This window comes from Anopheles maculipalpis, chromosome 3RL (assembly GCF_943734695.1).
Source record: "Anopheles maculipalpis chromosome 3RL, idAnoMacuDA_375_x, whole genome shotgun sequence".
Lineage (NCBI taxonomy): Eukaryota > Metazoa > Arthropoda > Insecta > Diptera > Culicidae > Anopheles > Anopheles maculipalpis.
This window is the reverse complement of record NC_064872.1, coordinates 24,625,782-24,651,899: the sequence shown is the minus strand read 5'-3', so window position 1 is coordinate 24,651,899 and position 26,118 is coordinate 24,625,782. Positions and strand designations below refer to the sequence as shown.

Here is a 26,118-nt window from a genome sequence, read left to right as displayed (position 1 = left end):
ACCCCAACCAATATACCCATCCTACCAAGCACGATCATTAAGTTTAATTAATGTCTTCCTTTCGAACCGTCTGCCGGTACGTCCCTGGTTTTCTGGTATAGATTAATTAGCTTCCGATTAGAACCATCGGAAAATCGAACCAAAAATCGATGGAGCTTATCCATTCTGCCACGTCGCTTTCTTCTACCGCATCCTCTAATGCATGTTCCGTACAGGTAGAAGGCTGGTTGTGAAAGATAAATGTTTTACTTGTCCGTTTTTAATCCCAATCGGGCACAGGACTTTGACGGAGCAATATAAAACATTCTTCAGTGCTTGTTACTGCCAGGTGTGTCAACGATAGAGTTGATGTGACATTAATTTATGGATCGATGATTAGTCACAACCATCACGCGGGGGTTTTTCTGTCAATTTTAAAGGATGAATGCATGGAAGTGAAAAGGTTTTTCCGTGCCTGATTATAAGTAAAGAAACAATCACCAGAAATTTAAACCAAATAATCTAGAACAAATGCGGGCCTGGGACCAAAGTTGAATAACTTGTTTTTCAACTTTTTGTCGGAAAAAGCTAAGAATTTCAACAATGGTCACGTGCAGTTAAAACGGACCATTTTCCATGGACTAGCACAAGGGTCCTGCTTGAGCCCCCAGTTGTATAACTTTTATGTTAGTGAGATAGACTCTTGTCTAGCGCCAAACTGCAGTCTTAGACAATTGGTAGACGACGGCGTTATATCTGTTGCAAGCAGAGACGCCGACGAAATACAACTGGCTTTACAAACCACTCTGGATAATCTTTCCGAGTGGTCTGAAAACCTTGGTATCAAGTTCTCTGCTACGAAAACTAAGATGGTAGTCTTTTCTCCTTTTAGCGACACGGGAAAAAACAGGGAGAAAAGGCTATATGACCCGAAAATTGATGTCTTTCTGTATGGTGAAAAGATATTAACTACCGACAATTTTCGATACTTTTGTGTATGGTTTAATTCAAGGCTAAACTGGAGTACTCACTTCACCCGTCTGGTGCAAAAATGCAGTAAAAGAATCAACTTTCTAAGGACAGTCACAGGATTCTGGTGGGACGCACATCCATCAGACGTCCTGAGACTGTATAATACAACGGTACTATCCGTATTGGAATATGGAAACATATGCTTCCATATGTGATTGGGCATCCAATACGTTGATACTCAAGCTTGAAAGGCTACAGTATCGGAGTGATGTCGCTCAAACTACGTTTTGAAATGCTGTCGCTTCGCCTTCTAGTCCGTTGTTCAGTATTAAATCCCTTGATAATAGAAAATTTTGAAGCGCTTCTAGAGACAGGTTCTAAGAGCAAATTCTTAAAGATCTATGAAGATTTTGTTGCCCTACAAGTGCATGCTAGCGCTCCATAGGCATTAAATCGTGCTGCCCTGCCTGAGAACTACAGTTCCATTTTAATAACAGATTCCTCATTGCACGAGGAAATTAAGACCATACCTAATGATCTTCGCCCGAGGGTAGTTCCGGGTATTTTCATGAATAAGTATGGTCATTTAGACCAAATAAGCCAGTACTACACTGATGGATCATCCTCTGAGGAGGGCACTGGCTTCGGTGTTTTTAGCGAGTTCACCGAGGTATTTTTCAAATTGAGGCAGCCATGTAGTGTTTACACCGCAGAACTAGCCGCAATCTTGTACGCACTATCGATGATAGCAGCGAGACCTTCGGACCAGTACTTCATCTTCACTGATAGCCTTAGTGCTATTGAAGCTCTGAGATCTCCGAAGGCTGTTAAGAGTCAGGATTTCCTCACCATCAAAATCATTGAACTGCTTGGCTCAATGTTCGATAAGGCGTATAAGATCTCGCTAATTTGGGTCCCTTCTCATTGTGGAATCCCCGGCAATGAAAAGGCAGACTCACTGGCCAAAACAGGCGTCCAAGAAGGCGCTTTTTACGACCGACCGATCTCGGCCCAGGAGTTCCTTCGTTTCCCACAGCAACTTTTCCTGTCTCGCTGGCAGAGCATGTGGGAGGCGGATGAACTCGGGCGTTTTCTCTTCTCGATCTCTCCGCAAGTGTCCCTGCGGCCTTGGTTCGATGGTCTCTCTGTAGACCGGGCATTCATACGAATGATGTCTCGACTGATGTCGAATCATTTTGCGTTGAATGCTCATCTACTGCGTATAACACTGGCTCAGACAAAAGTGTGTGGATTCCGCGATGTGGATCACCTTCTGAGGTTCTGTGTGGAATTTGAATCCGAAAGACCCTCCTTGTTGAGCGCAGTCGAGAATATCGGCAGACGAACGGGTACAGAAATTAGAGAAATGTTGGCTACCAGTGACCTCCCCTACATAAGGATCCTCTTCCGATTCGGCAGAGATAACGGTCTTGTCCTATGATTCCGGATCCCCATCATACTTCCAATCCGGCAATCTGCAAGCCATCATACTAAGAATAAATAAATAAATTAATTAATAAATTAATTAATAAAATTACAAGATAAAAAGCAATTACTTCCATGAAGAAATCTCAATCGTTAACATGATTTTTTTATCAAAAAAAAAAAAACACAAAACAGCACACAAATGAAAATGTATGTAAAAATTTGACCAAAATCTACAGCAACCGCAATAGGGTAAACCGCTTTCCTTCAAACAAGACTTTTTACAACTGAGCAAAAGTTTAATTTCATCCGAAGTGAGAAGTAATTTTTAGTTCACTTCAATCCCGCTCAGCTCGCTTTTTCCACCCTGGGCCGAGTTTTCCGATCGATTGCAGTCTTAGAGCTTCCTTTTCTTTCAACTTCTACCAGCTCCCAGGACAGAACGTTTCAGCCAGTTCAAGGTTTGCACGACAGTTTTTCATTTAACTTTTTCCCGCTTGAATTAACTTTTGCCCCCTCTTTTCTGTTCAATCGGATTGGAAACGGTTTGCGGTGAAACGACACAGCACTGGTTTAGTTTCTTTTTTTTTTTTGACACTTGATTGTGTATGTGGGGAATGTTTTACAAAGAAACACGCAACACATACACACATTTTCAGCTTTGGAAAAATTCCTACACCCGCACTAATTCTCTCGTGATTCAATGCCAAAGTTGAGCAGACATTTACTTTTTGACTGTTTTGGCTTCCTTTTTTTTTCGCATGCTTCTATCGAGACAGAAAGATTGCATCGTGCCAAGATGCTATCGTTCAACGGGCTCGCATGTGAATATGGCATCTAGCATTAACCGTGGCACCATCGTCGCCATACGCCGTGCACTTTATCACTCAACTATCTTCCGGTAGTAAGGAGACTGCTTCACGATTACAGAACGATCTGTGAAGAGCAAACTCACAGCACTTCTAAACGTAAGGTAAACGAACAAGGAAACGATAGATAAACGGCTTCTCAGCCACCGACTGTCTGACTTCTCTTCATCAACCGGCAAGAATATGGCGTGCTTCGGACGCTTTTCCAGCATCCAATTCATTACCATCGTCTGGCAAAACCCACCCAACTCCACCGAACGAAGATGTGTGTGTCGTGCCCTTCGGCCAAAACGGGGAGAAACTTTCTCACACGAAGACATAAAGTTGATTTTAATCAAGTAAAATGGTGATATCTCACCTCACACGGGATGGGAAGAAAACAAACGAAAGAAGCTCGGCGCAAACCCAGTTTGTTGGTGAACTTTTAACAGCACAAAAATATGGCACAAAATTTTATAATCACAAGCATCATGGTCCGTCGAGCTTGTTCGCCTTTCTCCTTTTCCTTGCTAGGAAGGAATAAACCGCCAAGGAACTGCGTGCAACAGGTATAGGGCGGTCTTTGTCGGATTTGTCGGGTCTTTTAGACACACTTCAACCATACGCGTCATGCAATCATGAGTTGGGAAGCAAACTTTATGACGATCTATAAGCCACGAGAAGGAAAGAAGAGAAAGACCAAATAGCTCCGGTGTAACAAATCATCAAAAGATGCTCCCTGCTCCCCGAACGAGAAAGAACTCATGATGAGTAACTAACGCATCTAACTTTATGCTTCGCTGTCTTTCTGCTCTGTACTACCGCACAAGGATGCAACTTTGATGCCCATTTTATAACTTCCGTAATATGGCATAACGGATGGGTTTGGAAAAAAGTAAATATATTTATAAAATCTTTTCTGTCGCCAGCGAAGTCGCCCGGGGCACTTGCACTTCGTCCCTTGACAGCGTTAATAAAGTTTGATTTGATTTTACAGTTTCCGTGCTGTTTTACTCTTATTTTTCCATTCCCTCTTGTGGGATATTTTTGTATCTTACGAAACAGTAAAAGTCTCTAAAGTGTCACAGGAAATGTCAACTAAACGGGAAGTGAGAACAGAAACAACGTTTCCGCGTTTGAGTGTGACTCGTTGTTAAGTTAAGGGTGATAAAACAAAAATTGGATACAAAATCAAGATGCAGTTGGAATGGGTAAACGTTTCAAAAAAGTGTTGTTTTATATCCTGGTAGGGTTCACGTTTATGCACAATTACTTTTCTATTATTTCCTGTAAATGGAATCGATTAATATGAGTTAAAAGTATTAAAGTATGTTCCTTAATTTACAGAAAAATGGAACGAGTAGGAACGATTTGTATATTTTTTTTAAATTAAAAAACATAAATACTCAAAAATAAAATATTTGTTTGAAATGTGAGCACTTTTACCAAAAAAAGTTAAGAAATTTGAAGATAAAATTTTCTAAATCTTTATTTTCCCTTAAAGAATTATAAATTTAGACTTTTTTTCTTCGAAAGATTAATCTCGCCTAAAAGTATGCAATTTAAATGCAATCATCATTTCTTGCGCATGTTAAAGGGATTTGAAATGTATTTTAAAAAAACGATAAATTACAAGCAGGTGTTAATTGATCTGAAATATCAGTTCTTTGCTGTAAAAACGGTACATAATTTAATCAACACGACTTTACTCTAAAAAGGGTATTAATATGATTCTCTTTAAAAAATGCAATTTTGCATATGATTTCCATAAGAAGCTTCATTTAAATTACACTGCAATAATAAGTACACAACCATAAGCTTATTTACCCAAGGACTCTCTAGACTCAAAAACTTTCCCGTGACATTTTCTTTTCGCTGTATTTCACTCGTTCCAAACGACCCGTAACTACGACATCTTGACACGAAATGTCGAACATTTTCCACAAAGTTTTTCCACGTTTTGCGTTTTGCAAACATCCACCATCAGCGTGGTTTTTGATAAGCAAAATTAAATATTGCCATTGCAAACTATTCTGAGCCTCGGAAAAGAAGTATCCACCGTCTCCGGAAGAAGCACGCTCGTGAAGCTGTAAGTTTGAATAGTTCTTAATTTGTTTAATCAAGAAGTAAATCTCACTCTTCGTTTAGCAATAAAAGTAAAGATAGTTCTCATCGTGCAATCCATCTTGTGCAAGTGAGATAGAATTTATTTTTCTTGATACACAGCAATACTGAACCGTGTGCCAGCACGTCGTGGTGACACTGATAACTGGGATCGGCATGAACAAAGCAAATTAATACTTCATACACTTGGGTGCACGAATGCAGTACGATTGCACTGACTGCGACTGGTTCGGTTCGGATGGCTTTATACACGATTCAGCATAATTGATCAATATTTGCCATGCTAACGATGCACTTAATTATCGCTGATTGATAGTGCTATAATCGTTCATTGTCCAAATAAGCAACAGCGATCCGGTTCGGTAGAGTTGGGATCAAATTTATGATTTGTGCGCGCGGCAGAACAGATGAAGGGAGTAATTGTGGTTGATATTGAATAAGTGATCGGTTGTAATAGTATTAGTGCCTGTGTCGTAGCTACAAAAACGGGGCTTAAAAGTTCTAGATTATTGTACACGAAAGAAATGTTAACGTACTAAAGTAGAACTTATTGCTAAACATTAGCAACTCCTCAAAAAGCATCATATAACTACATTAAACTCTTCCCCAAATATTAAGCTCGTCCGGTAAAGGCTGTTTCTGCACAAAAAGCACATCGTCGACCTGCTTTAGAATTACATCCGAAAAAAAAGCTAACATAAAATCGACTAACAGACTCGAAATTTGCGTCGAACAGCCTCAAAACGCAACTGCACGACTGCCAAGCAACGACCGCCCAATATGCAACAACAGCAAACGAGCATCAATAATAGATCGAACTTGACTTCTGTCGACTTCAGCACACATCCTGCACCATTCCCAACACAGCAGCGTTTCCGAGATGGTCAAATTCCATTAGCGAATTACTATTTCGTCGTGAAAAAAGTGCCAATTTCCGTTTGGTTTCTCGTGCCTGGCTCTTACGCTTCAGCCTGTTCCACCGTCCCTAGCAGATGATTGTTGTCTTCCTGGTCCACGAATGGCTAACTGGGATACTGTACTGGTAGCGATAGATATAACCTCAAACTGACGTGCAACATCACAATGCACTCATTGCGCTTTTGCACAAACACACACTCTCTCTCTCTCTCTCTCTCTCTCTCTCTCTCTCTCTCTCTCTCTTTCGCTCGATTTGCTAGGTTTTGCGTACGGAAGGAAGTGTGTATGAATGTGTGAGGCACACGTACGAACTGCATAGTTCAATTTCGTTTTTTCCTATTGTTGCATTGTGTTCGATGGGTTATTTTGATGTTTCCAACTGCAACGGCAGTAGTCGGAAGCTGAAGAGTTTGCTTAATTTGATCAATCCAATCTGTGTTGCATTTTGCCACGAGTTTTTCTGTGACGAGCAGTGGGATTGTGTGAAAACTGCATAAAGCTATCGTTACATCGTTGTAACGCGAGCACTGTGCAGGTCTAATAGGTATTTATTTTTCGCAGCAGATCAACCGATCCACCGAGGTTCTTTTTTTAATAAGATCAGGCGTAAAAAGCGTACGTATTAGGTGGGAAAATGTTTATTTGATTAACGGTAAGCGTCATCGATGGGAGCCCTCGTGTGCCGTCCGTTACATGTTAAAGTGTATTGATTGGGTGAGACGAATGCAGCACTCTGAGCACTCTGAAATACATCAACTTTACATCAACTGTACCCAACTAGGTAAGGTTCATGATTCGAAATTTAAGAACTTAGCCTTCTTTACCATACCGGCCATCGAATAGCTTACTCGACCTATTGATACCACGTAGTTGAATAGTCAGTCATCAATACGGTGGAATGGTCCAGATGGGATTTAAACCCCATTTTTGTGAAGTGAAAATGGACCGTTTCCATAGATCTTTTTTATTAAATAACCGTAATTCATTGTACATTACTGCGACGTGCCGTCATAATTAATGATAAGCAAATAAATAACAGTACTTCATCAAATTACTCAAATTAAGTCGCAGCTCGAATTGTGAGGTCCGATGTACGGCGAAATCTTAACACGGCAGGACCGGGACGCAAATCCCATCCCGACCGTTCCCTCATACATAAGGACTTACTTTAAAATTGCATGGTACAGGTCGTCAATATGTCTTCCAATATAAAATCTTTCAGTACGTTCTTTACGTGGTACTGCAACTACTCACTAAAACCAAACTTTACTTATAGTTAAGCCGGTTATGCGTCACCCTTTGCTTACCGATTCACACAACATTGTGTTTTCATAAACGCCTTAAATTTGAACATTTCAGTTATTTCTTTATAAATTATTGGGGAAATTGATGATTTTCTACTATCTTCTTTTAATGACTGCACCACTAACACTACAACAATCTTTCATAGAATTTAATCATAAAAAGCATATATTCCAATAATGATCATTTAATCAACAATTGAAAGAAAAGTATTATTACAATTTTTTAGCGTAAAAATTCCACAAATATTTAAGATTAATGAAATATTAGAACATTTCTATCTGCAAAAATATTCTACTAAAGACAAACCTTTTTGCCACCTAACGAGGTCAATCAGATGAGCATAAATAGGGTTAAATAGTTTACAAATAATTTTTATTTTTAACTACAATTGATTATTACGGTCCAGTGCCGTACTTTCAACACCGCTTTGTGTTGAGTAGAACAAATAATTTTTAAATGAAATGTTTTGGTTAAATGTAAAACCTATTAAAATCTTACTTAGCACTGCATCAGTCTTTCGTGCAACGATGTCTCACCCCTTCATTTGCACCCTTCGATATGCACATTCAGCGGAAAACCCGTTCGTGGAGAGCTAATGTGCCATAAACAGGCGCTCATTCCTAATCCATTCTTTCCTTAATGCATAACCTCGTAACGCTACACAACCGCTAGCTTTACGGCTGCAAATGTGCAACAGGATTGTAACGAGTTTTAACAACTGGCAACTTTATCGGCACAAAACTCAACCCCGGGCTGAATTGAGGCCTTTGCGAGTGGAATGTAATTTCCAGCAGAATGGTTTAAATTTAGGTTCCTTGTATTTGGAGTTATACCGAAATCTATTAAACAAATGACTTCACGACGCTTTCCCTCCCCTTGCTACCAGCATGTCTCAACACCGCAAACTACCAAAACTGGGATGCGTACGGTCGGCGGTAAAACTTTGCTCTCAACTGCAAAGTCAACAGTAAATCACTCCCTCACGAATTGAATCGGAGGTACTTTAGTTAATTACACTCTGCTGGCAGAATTGGAGAAACTGGCGCTGCACTAACTGCACGGGTGTACAGTTGCAGCCTCGTGCATTCGAATCTCTCGGGAACGTTTGCTGTCGAGAAAAACAATTCCAATCGAATGAACGAGCTAATTCCGTGCTTCGAGCTGTTATCTCTAGAAAATCTCATAGAAAATTCGTATCTGTCCCTTAAAACATCCCCTCCAAATTGGTGTTTGCGCGGTACGGCACTGATAAATCTTTATTTACTCAGTCAATATTCCTGCTCCTAGTCGATAAATAAATCGCATCAGCAACGACCACTGTGAGTGTCTTGGCCCACGTTCTTCCCCGAAAAGGAACAAAAGAACAGACCGTACAAAACTGAAATTAAAATCTTCTTTCTTCGGCTAAGCGAGAACTTTAAGGTGCTTTTGTTGTTCAACTTTCTTCCATTCAAAGCGCAGGCCGTTCGATTTCATGCGTGACCTCCCGGGAAAGTTTTCCCCAAACGGAGCTCATTTTTCTCAAGTGCGTGGTGGAGCTGCTGTTAATTGCTACCAGCAGACAGACGACGCGAATCGAAACCATCGAACACTCTACCCTAGCAAATGATGTTGAACGCTTCAACACCGACCGACCGGTCCAGGTCCCACACGCCCACCAACTTTCAGCGACATCACTAATGCTGACCAGCTGCTGGCTGCCATTCTTATCACGGCCGGTTGGTCTCGGGGGTTTTTCTAATTCTACCGTCGCGCAACGTCTGCACCCGGGCAAGATAAATGTGACCGAAAAGTTCTTCAATCGGAAAATGATGCGAATAATTTGAATAATTTGATCACGATCTTCTCCCTTCCCGCTACTTTATCGTTCCATACCGCACTCAAGCATTACTTTCACCGTCCCAAAATGTTTCATTTTGGGGCAGTGCCTTTCGGCTCAGGGTCATGAAAAACGGAAGCAAAGCAAAAAAACTGGGAACAAAGTGTCGTCACATTTTCTACCGCGAAATGACATTCGAAATTTTCCAACTTGAAAGAATGAGAATGAAAAGTATATTTTGAACCGTACGGTAGGTCTGTTGTTGATGTTGCGATACACCCATTGAGGAAAAACGTTTCCACATCATTGCAAACCATTTGGTGGCATTTTAGGGACATCATCAATGCGCATTGACGAAATCTGTACGACAGCCTGGGAAGGGTACATTTGACCTTCACTGTGTTTCTATGTAAATATAATTGTTTCGTTCCTTAAGGCAGTGAATTCTTGTGATGTGGTGAAAAACTGTACAGCTGACATGAATATCCTTTTTTTTATTGAATGAATTCATAGGTTATTTTACAAATTATTATTATTCTCATTTTCTCTCCTAATATCTGGTTTCTCTGTGTGAAATAAATATCACCTAGTATTAAAGTTTATGTTTGCCATTAATTGAGAATGATTTAAAAGGGTTATGAGGGCAACATTGCGTTCTTAAATAGACAAATTATATCATATAGAATAATAAAACTTAGCCTTACATATTTGCTACCAAAATCAAAATAATTCTGAATTTGATATGAAAATGATGGATTTGGAAAAACGTCACCAGCTACAGACTTTCATCCGACCAACGCTCCATACTGTATCTGCTGGTGCACAACAAGGTGCCACACGGACTGCTGCTCGACAGGATGAATCGGGCTCCTTCAGCCTGCTCATTCTGTTCCCAGCCGAAGACTCTGGATCACAAGTTTGCCCTGTGCTCTAGGGTGTATAGTGCTTGGAGCATACTGATACAGGCTTTAGAAGTCATTGTCACAACCTCAACATCCCTTCCCTCCTCTTACCTATTTTAAGTCACATTAGCATAAGTAAGGCGATTCCTATCCTACGTTTGTTTGCAAATTACATCATCCACATTGTTGGAAACAACAATGCTATGATTGATGAAAATATCCTTAAATGTTCTTTGTAAAACCTGTACGTCGTCCCTACATGTGCCCCACTTTTGTTTTGTTAGCTAGTTTTTAAGTTGTTTTAAATAAACAAAGTTTTATTTTTAAAAAATTCTTTGGAATGAGACACCTCAAACCTTGGAGGTTCGTTTCCAGTTCTTTTCTAGCTGTCTAGTGTTGATTAGTTCGGCACATTAGATTATTAGAATTATTAGAAAAATATATAGGGAAGATTAGAATATTCAATTCCTGGAAAGATGCAAATCGGATTGAATGCTAGTTGACGGATTCGATCCGATAGAGATTCGATTAGGACTCGGATTTGATTCTAAGATTATTCTGAGATGGTTTTGAGTATTCAGCGATTTTTTTTTCTGCATCTGCTTAAAGCATTTGCTCCTTTCATGCCTGATCACGGGTATTGTTTATATAAGCTATTGCAGATAGTCAAACATTCCCGAACCCAACGCATACGCGGTCACATCGATATTGTCAAGACTGAACTGAAGAACACTGTTTCAAAAACAAATTCTTGCCTTCGTTATTAAGGTAATGATGACATTGCCCCCGAATTAAGTTACTTCGTCAGCGGGTGATTTGAAAAATATTCTATTCAATATTCCGATTTTGGTGTACAGTGTTTGACCAACAACCCTGACCAATCGATTTTCCCTAGCTTTGGCGGCGATTGTGAAGTAATTGCGCCTGAAGATTTGATCGAACAATCAGTTTTAGTCGTGAGCAAAAAAAAAGAAGATCGATTTAAAAAAATTGAATTTTATGACGTCTATTCAACAGCAATACGATGATGCTGTTTATTATTCTGTATATATGATGAAGCGGCAAATGAAAACATAAATCGACCTGAAAAACGGCATCATGTACTTGTAAAACACTCAATACAAAGGTACCAAATACTTTACGACCAAATACTTTGGACCAGGCAGCAAAATTTGTGTAATGCCAACGAGCGTAATACAAATAAAAGTTTAGTATATTTTTAATAAATGTTATTAATATTTCGACTTTACCACAACGAGCTTAATCAAATAAAAAAGTTTAAGTTGCAAGTTTAACATTCCAGTTTTTCAATAAAAACGATTTAACAATTGTAATTCGCATTTAATTAAATTTGCATCAATACCAAATATTTGATTAAATTTGTTACATATGTGCACAACATGCTTTAAAAAAAATCATTTCTGAGTACTCCTGCTATCGTATTTTTTATTGCAATCTGTCCATAAATTAAAAACCCTAAAACCAAATTCTAACACAAAATGAAAAAGAAACCAACGGTTACCCCTAATGGGACACCACAAATCGTTTCGATTTCAATATCATTCTCAATTAAGCTAAATTATTATTTCCCAACCTACCCCGGCAACCTTTACCACCTTCACTGGCCGTCAACAATTTACTTCTTTTTCGTTTCTTTGTTTGTTTGCTGTTTGTATTCGTTCTCAATTTACCTCCCCAAAGTTTGGTTCAAGAGGAACGCATCCATGGTCCCACTGTGGCCCTCGTCGCAAAATAGATACACCGTTCGTGAACCGGCAAGTACGGCCAACCATTCACAATCCTCCAAAACTCTTCCTCTACCGCTGCTAGGAAAATCAGGACGGAAAAAGCTCAACCGGGAGGAAAATTCCCATTTCCCACTTCCAGCGCCAAACCATAAGTAGATTTATGGTTAGAATTTAATTGAAAAATTTGGAAATTTATTCCCACAACCCAAAAACCAACCCTGCTCGAGGAACTTGTGGCCCACATTCTAGCATCCCGGTGGCCTCATCCCCCTCGCAACTTAAGCCCCAGGGTTGTTTTTTCTTGATCCCTTCTTCTTCCCACCAACACATAAATGGACAGCACGAGATTCAATAAACACTCCACAGCATACTTCGAAACACACTTCATTCGTGCTGGATGGCACGGCTGGACCCTTCGCCGAACTGTACTGTCGATGTGATTTGTGCAGCAAACCTTGCCCGAAAATTGGTTTCTTGCCGGCTCCAAACGGAACAACTTTCACCACCTCCACCACTCGCCAAGCCAAAGGGAGGGAAGCTACGGTCGAAAACCACTTGAACCACGCCGGATGGAACTGTCACGTTTGTTTGTCCACTCCGGGAGGGGGTTGCCGGGGAGCCCGTTAGTGTCCCTGTCAGGCAGCGTGTATAATTGATAGTTTGACTTTTCGTCTGTTGAACCTCACAATAAATTGCACTGGGCAGGGTTATTTGTGGAAGGTTATTTTTCTCCCCGATCGTATGATGGGTTGGAGTGGATTTTCAACTTGAGCTAATCTTTAGTTAATTTTCCTACTTGGAACAATAATGGTGTTACGATTTTACATCCGAAGCTTGCGATTTAATTTATACCAACTACGCTCACGCTACTGGAAAGGATCTTTGCGTTTAAATCATGTGCCACACAATTAATTTCTTTGGTGCTTAAAGCATTTCCAGCAGTATTTGGTGCTTAAAGCATTTCCACTAGGAAAGATAATTAATTATTAGTCCGAAAGCTTTATTCCACGGAAAGCTTAAACAATCATTCAATAAATCAGAACTAATCCTTTGCTATACTTATTAGTTTTACACCAGTAGAAAAGTCAAATACATTTAACCTTTCGAAACAGTAATTGAAGATTTGGGCGTCCCTGGGGTTGAAAGGATAGCCGTCTTTCACGCGATAGCACGTAGACAATTAAATCCATCCATTAATACCTCTAGAGATTGGAAGGCCTCTCGAGGAACAAGAAGAATCTAGGTCTCGTTTACTTCTTCTGTTTGGAGATAGGCCAACCTGATCCAATTGTGATCGGGTTCCAAAATGCAATAAATGCTGAAAGACCTAAGAAACCTCTATAATGAAATGTGTCTAAAATGAAGAAATTTTATCATCTCTTTACCAATAGATGATAAAAGGAATAATGCAATAATTTTCACGCGAATGGACTGTTCAGAAGAGCATTCACGGAAGATCGATCTTTAGTAGCAATCGATAGAATATTTAGAGGCATCTAAATAGAGATTCACGAATAGAAGTTGAGGAAGTTTATTTATTAATTTCCGTAGCTACTTCTAGAAAGCTACAGAAATTATCAGAATTTATGTCAACTCTAGATCATCAAGTTGGATATTATCTAATTCTAGAAAGATAATTAAACAAAAACATTTTTTAACATTACTTTGGGGCATTCTTCCAACAACACGTAATTTCAACATAAAAGAAAAACTGGAAGTCACCCTAACACCTTCCGATTATCGCCTAACCAAATTAACCGCACTAACTGCATGCTTCTGTTGACGAAACCACGCATCGTTCCCTTTCAATTGAACCTTCCCTTGAACCAAACAAGCACTCAAACCACGCACAGATGAGTGTCGCGTTCTATCCATGGGCCCATGGTTTAACTAGAGCACCGCTTTTGACTGCAATCATTTTAACAGCCCCCGCGTGCTGACCGAGCATACATCCGTTCGGATTCGGATTTCCAGGCGAATGTCTTCTTCGTGTGGTTGACCTTGGTCTAGACGCACGCACCGTAGCCACCGGACCAGAAGAAGCACGGATGCCTCTAGTGTTTCGCACTAGATACACACAAACACCGTCTTCCCCCACGTCTGCGGTCGAATTATTTTGATCCGATGACGCACAGGGCCCACTTTTAGTGCGTTCCGTACCCGCAGTACTTTGCATAGAAGCTCAAATCGAAAGCTTCCAATGATTGACGGTTCAGTATGGAGAGTGGTACGTTCACGACGCGAGCAAGGTTACCAGCCAGGCGCCGGTTAACTGAAGTCTCCGAAAGAAGGGTTTTTATGTGACGCGTAAGGTTAAGTTCTGGAGCTCACCACTCTCATAAGAAGATACCGAATGGAGGCTTTTGTTTTCTTACACCCGTAACGAGAGGACAAATGAAAGATAATTCCAAAAAAGGTGTTAATTCTGAGACAATATTGGATGCAATATTCGGAGAGGTCTCACGTAAAGTTTGTCCTAAGCACCCAAAAACTGCATTCGCAGCATTCAACACCCATTAACACCTTAGCACGTACGGTGTAACCAAGATCACACCGTTAATCGGGAATGACACAAGGGAAATAGGATTAAGTTTGGCCTACCGAATTCAGTTTAATACAAACATCAGAATGACGCTCGGATGCCAGTTGATGCCTTCAGACATTCCTTTTGGGGCTTGATGTGTTTTTCTCTAATTAAAACTTTCCCAAAACGTGGTCCTGTCAGCATTCAGTACGTTCGCAGCACCATCAGGCCGAACATGTACAAAGCGATGCGTAATCAGTTGCAAATATCATTTGCCACGCTCAATGTTTCTCCCTATCTGGAGCTCTCTCCTATCAATGTTTGATTGGGAAGGACGATGCAGAATCTCGATTTGATAGTTGCGTGCGAGTGTGCCTTATAGACCATCTTGCAAATGGAAAAGAATTCCCGATTGACAATTTTATAAAAAAGATTAATTTTAAGTTAGAATTGCATATATTTTGGCGACTTGTTGCATACGTTCACCAGTTAAGAACTGAGAAAGCTAAATATTGAGGTCATTTATTTATTATTTTAGTGTTTTTATTCTCATATTGATCTTACCAACACCTTGTTTTATTCATTTAACAAGGACTACCAACATGAACTTGTCCAACACTACTGTCCCGAACGTTTGCACGTGCTTGTTAGCACAACTGTTGGGATGAACCGAAATGCATCACGAAATAGATTTGTTCCTTTCCCAAAACTGTCTGCCAGAATTGCAAGAACATCGAGCCGAAGCACCCAACTACCATACGCACTATTCGCATTCATAGGAAGTTTTCGACGAGCTGTGTCTTTCGATCCCAGCACATTGGCCCTTGTACTCTACTGAACCGTTAAAATGCTGCCACCGATAACAAAAACGGTCCCCAACACTCACCTTTTTCCCGCCCATAAAAAAAACAATGGACGGCCCTTCTTTCACTCTGAAGGATTGTAACACCCGTATCCCGTAACACGCAGACGACACGCATCGCCAATGGTTGGTTGTCCTTCGCCGGACAAGAAAATGGCACGTTTTTACGGCACTCACGAGCCGGTTGCAACCGTCCCGTAACCGAGAGACAGATGTCCAAATCATTTAGTGTCTGTCAATGGAACGGACAGACCGATAGAGCGTACCGTACGAATTCCCTTTTCTTGCCCTACTTGAAGGTGTTTCGGTGCTTCAGCATGATGCCGGAATCGGGCGGTCTTGCATGCGGGTGCGCGACCAGAAATCGATAGACAACGTATGTGCTTGGTTTTAGATCTTGCGGGACAAACGTTCTTGAAACATGTCGCACTCGATTGTTTGCATGGTTTGATTTGGAACATGGCATTGAATGCCACTGTCGAAAGAGGTTAAAGAAAGTGTTTTTGAAAACGTTTGATTTGGGTGATTTTGCAATGTGGGTTTGTGGTTTAAAAATGTGATTTGACAAAATATTGTTTTATTGTTTTTTTTTTTTCATTGCATTTGCTTTGCGACACATAAGGTACGAAATTCAAATTAACTATCAAGCAGCAAAACCAAGAGTAAAACCACGTCTTCAAAAATCTAAGAACTAGGAAAATGGTTTCGTCAGGTGAATAACGAGAAGTTAGTGTGAAGTGATAAAATGAGTAGTGAGATAGTGTCTCTCACGATACGACCACTCACAAAAGGCAATAAACAGGGCTAAGACAAATTAAAAATTAAAATTCTCTTCCATTTTCAAACCAAGCCAACCGCGCCTGGTTTAATATTTCGACATACAAAATTATCCGAAGTAAAGCTGTTCAGTAGTAGGTGTGGAATGTTTAAAAGAATTTATTGAAGAAATAAAGATATCACTACATAATTAAATTAATAATTAAAGCAAGTATTTTACTCAGACTAGTCAAGGCCCGGTAGAACCTACTTTTCTTCCCGCAAACTCCAGGATGCATACACACTCTAGGATGCATGCAAATTCCGAAATACATGGAAACTCTGATATGAGCAATTCCGACCCGTCCCCGACCCAACCCGACTTCGACTCGTCCCTTGGAGGGATTATTGCTTCGCTTCAAAATATGTGGCCTTTTTTGCTGAACATTTAGCCAGTCTATTCGCGGTGCCTACAGTTACATATGGGTCTCAAGGAACTGGTCCTTATCTCAGGTAGTTCAATACCTTTGACTGTCATTGCATCTCTCTGAGCATACCGGCGCTACTCAATCTTAAGCTCTTTTTATCGCCTGATCCTAATGATATTCCCTCATTTATCTCAGGGCCGGATCTTCCTGTAAGCGAACTGATCGGCGGACATTAGGTGTTTAAACTCTCTGTTCGTTTCCCTAGTCAGCTCATCATTGGAATATACCTCAGTAATTTGGTCTCCCTCTAGCGTGGCGAGCTACAGCAATGATGGAGTGGATTCAGAGGACTTTCACTCGCTTTGTCATGCGCAATGTATTTGGCACTTCTGGCTCAGCGTTGCCGTCGTATCCTGTACGCTGTCACTTGCTCTTGGGTCTGGAGTCCTTAGAATTTTGTCACACAATTGGTCAAGCATACCGTATTGCCTCCCGTCTCCTAAATGCCATTGATGCTCCCTCCTCACTTTCATCCGTTAATCTTTATGTACCCATGCACCGTCTCCATGCTCGTCCTCTCCTTGCGATTGCATCAAGGATATCTTCTGTTGGTGCGAATGATTACTGTTATATAATTATTTTTCTAATCTGTTTGACTTTTTCATTCCCCTATCTTTCTTCCGTGCTCGTCTTCGTGCATCCTCTCCCTGATCTATTCCTTTGGTTGAATCAAAAAATATAGTGATTTGCTTCAATACAAAATATATTTTAGTAAAACAACGGTACATAAAACAAATCATAAAATTTGCAGCAATAGAGTAGCGCATCCGTCCCTTATGAGCCCCCCTTTTTTGTAATGTTTTTATGAACTGCCAAGAAAATTGTCTGTATTGACTCAAATTTAAAAAAATATTTTCTCATTTACAATTTTATCAAATCATATTTTCTAATAAAATCAGGCAAAAAAACTATGTTAGGAAGGCTAATAATGACACGCAAAACCCATTGTTATTTTGTTATTTGTTACTTTATTTGTTGAATTCAACGGACCATATGTGGCCCCCTTGAAGCGACTTTGGAGATCCTAAAAGTAAACAATAAAATAAAAAAACAAAAGAAACAGAATAAAAAAAATTTATAATGGAGGGGATTGCTAAAAAAGAAATGTAATAAAATCGCAGGAAATTATTTGACAAAAGAGTAAAAGATTTAAAAGTGCAAAATGAAATTAGACATAACCAAAAATATGTAAAATATGAAAAACCAAAAAGTAATTTTGCTCGTATTGCTGTTGCTTAAAATCTTCAAGATTAAAACAATCTTTTTAAACATTCCACATACCATGCATATTGAAATTTATACACATAATATTATTTGGTTTATCAAACTCTACAATTAATCTATGTATGATATTTTAAACTCTAAACTCTAAACTGTAAGAGATTTTTTATGTTGAATCATCATCTGATCAATAAAACGACGAATAAAGAAATGAACAGTGCTCAATAGACATTTTAAGCAGAAATAATAAAAAAAAAACAAATAAAACAGTCAATTCAAATCACCACAGCAGTGAAATCGATCTAAATGATCATTAGACCGCTTTAACCGCCAGCGTTCAGTGTTGCCAGCAGTCTGATTGTTTGAATAACCAGCGAGTTTCCTACTGGACTAACTGACGGTAATCGAAACATAATTTAAATCAAACAACCAACCCTCATATTAAAATCAATTAAAATTGATCTTTTATCTGCTCATTAACTAATCCATGCCAATACGCATTGAATGACCTACTGCAGAGCAAAATCACACGTTTGTTTCCGCAAAAGATCACCCCATGGATGCCATTCAATTAATCTCAAACCTTTCATTCGCCCGTGGCCTTGCATTCGTTCATCTGATCCATACGCGAACGTAAAAATAAACCCAATCACCACCAAAAACGAAAAAAAGTCAATCGTCTCTGTTCTAACTGTTTCCCCTTTTGCCTTTGTTACTCTGTCAGAACCAGATCACTTTACCTATCTTCGCACACATGAGCATCGATCTTACGTAGCGTGGTGACGGTACATATGATCTCATCACAATCCTGCCAGATATTCCCCTGCCGAGGCCAAAGCCTCGGGGACCGTACAGAAAATAAGGCCACCGGCAAGATCCAGATCGAAAGGAAGGAAGATTTGGAGTACAGTCCGTTCGATTGTATTCTGCCGCGCGGCGTCGATTGCTTAAGAATAAAATTCGTAAGTCACCGAGCACCCAGCTGAAGGTCGGTGGATAAAGGGAGCTGAGCCCGCACGCACCGACTTGAAACACGACGAGGGTCAGCATCCCGCGCGCTCTCTCTCTCTCTATCACTCGCTCTCCTGACGATCGACGCATGCCTCAAACTCTATGCTCGATCGCGCGAGTAACTCCAAACCCGCCAGAAGGTACAAAAAACAACATTAAATCAGCCTCCCCAACAGACTGTTAACCGACCGAATTAGAAGGGAAGAGAGACAGGCGAACGTCGTTGTCGTGGTCGAGGTGGATATTGTTGTCTGGTGGAGTTGTTGGGCGCGAGCAGGACAGCTTGCAGTCTGTCTAGGGTCTCTGCAGCGTAGCATAACAGACGGCGCTGAGATGAGAGCGTTCGGATGCGGTTCCCACCGTTATGAATCAGTATGTGTTGACGGCTGCACGAGATCAGCAGAAGTAGTGTGTGCCGTGCGTCCACAGCAGCTCGTTTTGGGTGTCATGCCCATGTTGTTATGAGTAGTAGAATCGATAGTGTAGTGTCGTCCCATAGTGTTGCCCTTATCCCCTTGTCTCCTATTCCTGTTCGTCCCGTTTTATGCTGTAGTGATTAGCCGATAGTGATTAGTAGTTGTGTTCAGATTTGGAAGAAGGTACGATCACCCGTCGGTGTCTACTAAATGTTCTAGCAAGCGTTCTATGCTTAAAGAGGCCTTGAAAATCGTGCGAAGATCGAAACAACCACCCACAGTGTGACTCGCGTTGTGTGACTTATAGTGTTAATTATTTCTTAATCAAGAACGTTCGCCCCGCCGCATACACAAGGTGATGCATGTTGCTGTCCCTCCCGGACTCCCCTCCTTCCCTCAGTCACCCTCCATACTCTAGGGTCCGTTTACTTAAAAACACATCGGAACAATGATCTCGAAAGGCCACAACAAACAGCGCCACACAGCTTCAACAATCGGCGGCCAACCAAACGTTCTCTCACGTTTCGGTGCTTGACATTTACCCGGATCGCGTTTTGTGCTATGTTGGTGGAGTCTATGTTTTTTTTTTGTGTGTTGTTACTGCTGCCTGCTTATTTCTATCGCTTGCCGTGTGGCGCGTTTTGCAACGCAACGCAACGGTGCTCCAATATTGGGTCGTGCGCGGTGGCCGCTCCACAAATTAGAGCGCCCCGACCGATCATCGAACATCGGTCGGTCGATCGTAATTCTGCGGACATTTTGAGGGCCGGGCCCAGCCCAAAAGCCAAGATCAGCGGGCTGCCTGCCGCTGCCCTGCCCAAAAAGGCCACCCGTCCTGTGCTTTAATGCGATAGTGTAAATGTGTCTGTGAATGTGGTGTGCTCGTTGGTGCCTCCCTTCTTTATATGTGGGTGTGTCGTGGTGCATTAATCATACCGCACCGAATGTTGCTGCTGTTGCTGCTGCTGGAGGATGCTGTGGGGGATATTAGAAGTCTTAGGGTCAGCCAGCAGCCAGCGCAAATCGTCATCAACCAGCGAGTTCGTCGCTGTTCGCGTCATTGAAGTCTTTCGTATTGCTAGTGTGAGCGAGCGAGAGCGCTCGCTCGTCAGCTCAAATGAGAAGGAGAGTAGTATCCCGCGGATGATGCTGGTCTGGCAGGGCGAGTCAGAGGTCTCCGGGACCATGGTTCGTTCTTCTACAGTCAGCCGTTCAGCGTGGACGACGGGCGTCCGGGCGTTAAAAAGTAAAAGTTGTTTGCGTGCAAATGCAAAGTTAGATAATAGCAATCATCTTCGTTACATCTTCCTGTAACATCTTCGAATAGCACTCCACGTGTGTGTGTGTGTTTGCGTGTGTGAAATTCATGCAGGAGAGAAAGACATCACGTATTATGTGATAAGTGCGTTCCCAGTTTTGCGTGTTGTGAAGATGTGTGGAAGATGTTGTGCCTTATAGCCTTATGCAAATAAACATCCCGGTGAACCATAAACTCCTCCGCAAGCGAATACCAAACTTTGCGCCGCTTTTATTTGTCTTTCCTCGCATAGTGTCAACTCGTCCATGAAAAATTATAACTCGATCTTTCCCGTCTCTTACCTCATCCAGCTACGATGTTTCTCCGGCGAACCAATTCGGTAGTGTTACTGATATTTGGATGTCTACTAATTATAGGTAAGCTGCACATGTTGCGTAACACCCGGGGAGCGCCGGTTTGTCCCGAATTCCATCTGCCTTTCTGGCTCGGGTTTGTTTGTTTGACTTGCTCTTTTTGGCACTGTGTGCGAAATACGCTGAATTCGGGCATTAGGGAAGCATGCAAATGTCGCACGATAGTGCGAACGATGTTTGTCCCATCTGCTCGAGCGCGCTCCTATTTTGGCTGACGGTTATTTCATCTCGGGAAGGACGTTTGTGAATTTTTGGACATTTGGAGGCGCCTCAAATCACAGCCAGAAGGCGTGATTTATGTTTTATGGAGGTCTCCACCCATCTCCTCTCGGTCGCTCTTACCACTCTTACCCCTTTCCCTCGATCTGTAGATGAAACAAAAGCGCTCTACGGTACCGGTCTTGGCCTTGTCCGATCGGTTCGGCAATTTCCTTGACTCGGATGCTTGATTTTTAACGTGCAAACGAATGGGGCGTAAATGCAGGGATGAGCAACTGAAACAAGTTGTATGACTGATGCAAATTAAATGCGATTTTTGTTGAAGGATTAACAATCTCCCGTGAACATCGCTTTAACCGTTGAAAGGGATTTTGAAATTCAGTGTTTATTCAAATGTGGTATATTTTTATGTAAACATATTATTTACATGTTCAAAAAATATAACTTGTAAAAAACTCAATCCATGGTAAAAGTGCTATTCTATAATTATGTTTGAAATTACGATAGAACGGACTGGCCGGATTGCTAAGTGCTACTCTAACAATCTGTTACAAATAAAAACCGTTTTAATTTTCTATTTTGTCTCTTTTGAATGGTATAGCAAAAGTTTGATTCTATTCTTAACTGTCATAGCTTATAGTTATGTTACGTTCTGAACAAATTTATTTCTATACTTTTACAATTTACTTTCTACAAAAAAATTATTAAAAAAATATGTTTAGACCTTCAAAAGTGGCGCAGCCCTGATATCAACGGTTGTCGGGGTTGTTTTCATCCCATTCTCTCTTCTCTTCTCCGATTTCCCTTCGTACTCGCTTCATTCATCAAACGCTAATAGGCTAAACGCTGATAGTTAGGGTTTGGAACGGTCCTAAACAGAAATTTGGGGGCCTTTGCATACTTAATCGCCACCATCGTAATACTATGCAATTAAAATATTAATATACAAATGGTTTCGCTTCCAAGCAGGTTCCTGTTCAAAGCAGCTCGATGCTCCATTCAGATGCTCCATTAAGCCGCCTATTTGATGGGCCGTAGCTCCTGAAGCGTCCAATCAAGAGTCCGATTAATTAGACCTCGGGTGAACCCACTCTTTTTAAATTAATTTATAATTATTGATCTTTAAAAACGAACTGCTTGCCCTCACAAACGCGTGAGCGGAAAAAGTTTAGTACCATTAGCTTGGATTTATGAGTCTGTTTTTGTTTCTCATTCCTTCTGTTTGTTTGATTTTTTTTTTTTTGTTCTTCAACGAGTAACGAAAAGTAAACGAGCATAGAAGTAACTCTATTAATGTCTTATCTGCAGATGGCCACGAGGAAAAAAATCGCACCAAACGTGGACGGAATGCGCGGACATCGAACACCCCGCAAACGAGTGCCGAACCCAGCCAAGATCTCGACACCAAAGGCAACAACGAGCAGGATGTGCCCGTAATACCGCCCGGTTTTTTGAGCCCATCCGTGCAGGAGTATCTGGAGCTGGGCAAATCCATTCCAGGTGAGATGTGTTTTCGTGCAGAAATGCTAATTCATATCATCGCAGCTATCTAACAAGCGGCTGAAGTTTTGTTTTCTGGAACCTTGAAGTGATTGATGTTTCTTTTAGCGCTTTGAAGAACGCGAAACATCTCCAACACCATTAAAACGGTGCTACGATTTTTGGAATGTCTCTGCTAAAGCCGATTGGTTAAAGCATGTAACTTATGTCGGATAATTTTGCATCCCTCACCTCAGTTGAACGTGCGCTAGTTTTAACTATTCCCTCCCTCGAAGGTCATCTAAGAATTGTGCCCGTTTTTAAGTACCTTTTGTTCTGTTCTGCTTACTAATGAAACAGGCCGACCAGGAACTGACTACCCAATTCTGGCCACCATCCCGTACACCAACTTCTACTGCGACGAGCAAGAATATCCGGGCTTTTTCGCCGACATGGACACGAGATGTCAAGGTAAGTAGAGTTGATGGTGGTGCACACATTGCTTCGCCGCTTCGTTACACACTGCAAACCGCTCATCATCTCACCATCAGGATGGCATTATTGCGACATCGATGGACGGCAAGCGACGTTCCTCTGTCCGAACGGTACGCAATTTTCGCAAGCGGTGTTCGTGTGCGACTGGTGGTTTAACGTGCGCTGTGATCTTTCGCCCCGGCTGTACTCGATCAATGCCCGGCTCTACCAGCGGCCCAAGTTCAATCCGACGCAACCGCACCGAGTCATCACACGGCAGCTGGTGGACGAGATTTTTAACGTCTAGAGATGCCGCATGCGTGTGCTAAATACCTTCACTATTTATTTTATAGTTGTGCTAGTGTGTAAGATGCGTCCAATCTTGTACGTCGTGTCACAATTAGTGTATCAGAGCTCTTGTAAATTTGTATTTTCGTTACCCAAAGGTCTTTCTCGTACTATCAGACAGCAAACATACTTCCAGTGCTTCCTTTCCCATTATCAATGTTAATAATCCTGTTGTAAATGTTGCTTACTTGATTCCTACCAAGAAGATGCTACCTTGCATATAGCTAGGCATTATCCGTTATGCGGTTGAATTATTGTAAAACAAAATAAATATAATGTGTAATAAAGTATGTAAATATGAGTTTACCACCAATGGTGCGTTGTTTTTATTACTTCCGCTTAATTACATCCCCAACCTAATGTGCTACATGTTGCAGAATCGATTAATAACAAAGAGAACGGGCTATCGAGATGTGGGTCACATTAAGTCACACATATATCCGGTCAATAGACGGTTAACAAATCAATGGCGAGGACACTTCTAGAGCTATAAAAATGTTACATAAGCACAATAAAGTTCTGCTGATATTCCTATAAATAAAAATGAATGAAAATTATCGATGTATTTCATTGAAATTTCACAGATCATTTTCCTCGAACAATTTTCAATAAAAATAAAACTTTGTTGCTGCTTCCAAAAATTAATGCCAAATAGTCAACCAATTTGCACGATGAGTAGATTCACGCGTAACTAACGTCATTTTATTAGTATCTAACTGATTAAAATTAAGCAACTACTTAGAAATCCTAGGCAAGGAATACAGCCGATTGTAGAATTTATCAGGTGTAAATTACTCTAAAATATTGTTTTTTTTTTTTTGTCCAAATTGATTAAATTGATGTTTATCCTTCATCCGGACTTCCCCCACAGAAGATTCCCTAACCCGTGTGGCCCTTATAATCGGTGAAGTTCTTCTCTCCGACGAACGCCTCCCCTCCCCCTTTTTGATGACGCTCCCCTCGATCGATGAAGTCCTCTAGTCCGCGAGGCTCCCTGGATGGTAAGGCATCCTTCAGCTCAGGGCCCCTTTCGAGATATGGTCCTCACACGACCACTCAGTCCGCTTATTGGAAGATCCGCCTCCGGCTGTCATACTTAAATATAAATAAAAATAAATAAAAATAAACCCAGGAGTCACTTACGAGTACGCCCAGAATTAAACTTTGATCTGAAAGAGGATTTATAAATCATATCGCGACCTTCTTAGCATTGAATGAGTGAATTACTAAAACGACAGAAAGATTTTTCCACAATTTAAAATGCAATTCACGATGGGAAGCTAGATAGATCATCGAGTAAGGTCGAGTGCCCTGCATATTTGATGCGACATAAATACAATTTCTAATAATGAAAGCCCAATTTCAAATTATAACGGTCCCTATTAGACTTTCCTCCAGTCCCAATTTGCCCAATTCAGTTCAAACGACAGTTACACGACCTGTTCAAACAACGTGCGATCCCATCATACTTATCATCTCATTTCCTACACCCTTTCAAATAATATAAAAAAGGGTTTTTCCTCACTTTCTAACCACCTGATAGGTTCCACTTCCTCATTCTCAATTCCCATAACCTCATTCGCAGAACGGGAGGTCCCCCGAAAAAAAGAGGTTAATTTACTTCTTGAAATTCTCTTCAAGCTGTACTCTACTTCCACCACTGGTTCTTCCTATTCGTATCACAACACGTGCCATTTTTATTTGCCACTCCGTTTGTGGCCAACGATACATTAGTAAAAGCTTTCGCGTCTTGGGGTGCTTTTTGGTATTTTTTCGTCACCACCAGAAAGCTCACCACACACTTACGCTGATTGTTAGCAGCGTGTTGTTCTTTTTTTTTTTTGCCTCGTACTGAAACATGCGCTCTCCACAGCTCAGAAGCTGGCGTCTTGGCGAAAAACAGAAGTTCAAAAGTTTGCGTTTTGTTTGATCGTTCGCGCGGTTGCTTGTGCTTTCGAGCCGGTTCGAGTGTTTTGTCTCGGGCACCGAGCGAGCTTTTGGAGCGAGCTTTCACGAGCTAAGCGGGTGGAAAAACACCTCGCGAGAAAGGGGTTCACCAGCCGGGCGGAGGAAAAGTCTTCGGACTCTCGCAGGCGGCACCACGCGCGCTCTCGGACACTCGGGCATGCCAAGCGTGAGCGCACCCGGTTCAGTAAGCCAGCGACGGTGGTTTCGAGCGTTTGTGGCGCCAGAGTAGTTTGTGGGTTTGTTGTGGCAAAGTGAGCGTCCGCACGGTAGTTGAGACCCATCACCGATCGACGGACGACAGCGATCCAGTTTAATGGTTCTTTGCACACGCGCGTTATAATTGCACTTTACCGCATCAATCGACAAAAAAAGAGACAGACCAACACAGTTGGTCCATTAATAAAATCGTGTGTCGTAATCGTCGTATGGTGCTTCGTCCTGTTCTGTGTACGGCGACTGGCCAGCTGATGTTATGCCATCGGTGTAGTGTGCAGCACATCCTTCCCGGTGCATCAGTGGTGGCAGGTGACGTGCAGTTGCGCCGACCGATTCGCTAACGGTAATGTGCAGCGTGTAGAGCGCGCGCGTTACTGATCTGCATCAGCTGTGGCGAATGTGTGACGCGGAGTGTTTCGGAGCTT

At 41.4% G+C, this 26,118-nt stretch overlaps 2 protein-coding genes across 2 annotated transcripts in view; both read left to right on the top strand.

Annotated features, from left to right (window-relative positions):
* Positions 1-26,118, top strand: part of LOC126565697 (uncharacterized) — a 341,656-nt gene that overhangs the window by 247,754 nt on the left and 67,784 nt on the right. The gene's annotated exons all lie outside the window — the stretch shown is intronic.
* On the top strand, positions 20,517-23,531 carry LOC126565435 (uncharacterized). Its single transcript, XM_050222617.1, has 5 exons — positions 20,517-20,564; positions 20,927-20,992; positions 22,517-22,708; positions 23,048-23,158; positions 23,239-23,531. Exons 2-5 carry the CDS (start codon positions 20,932-20,934, stop codon positions 23,466-23,468), a joined length of 594 nt encoding a protein of 197 aa, XP_050078574.1. The 5' UTR covers positions 20,517-20,564; positions 20,927-20,931; the 3' UTR covers positions 23,469-23,531.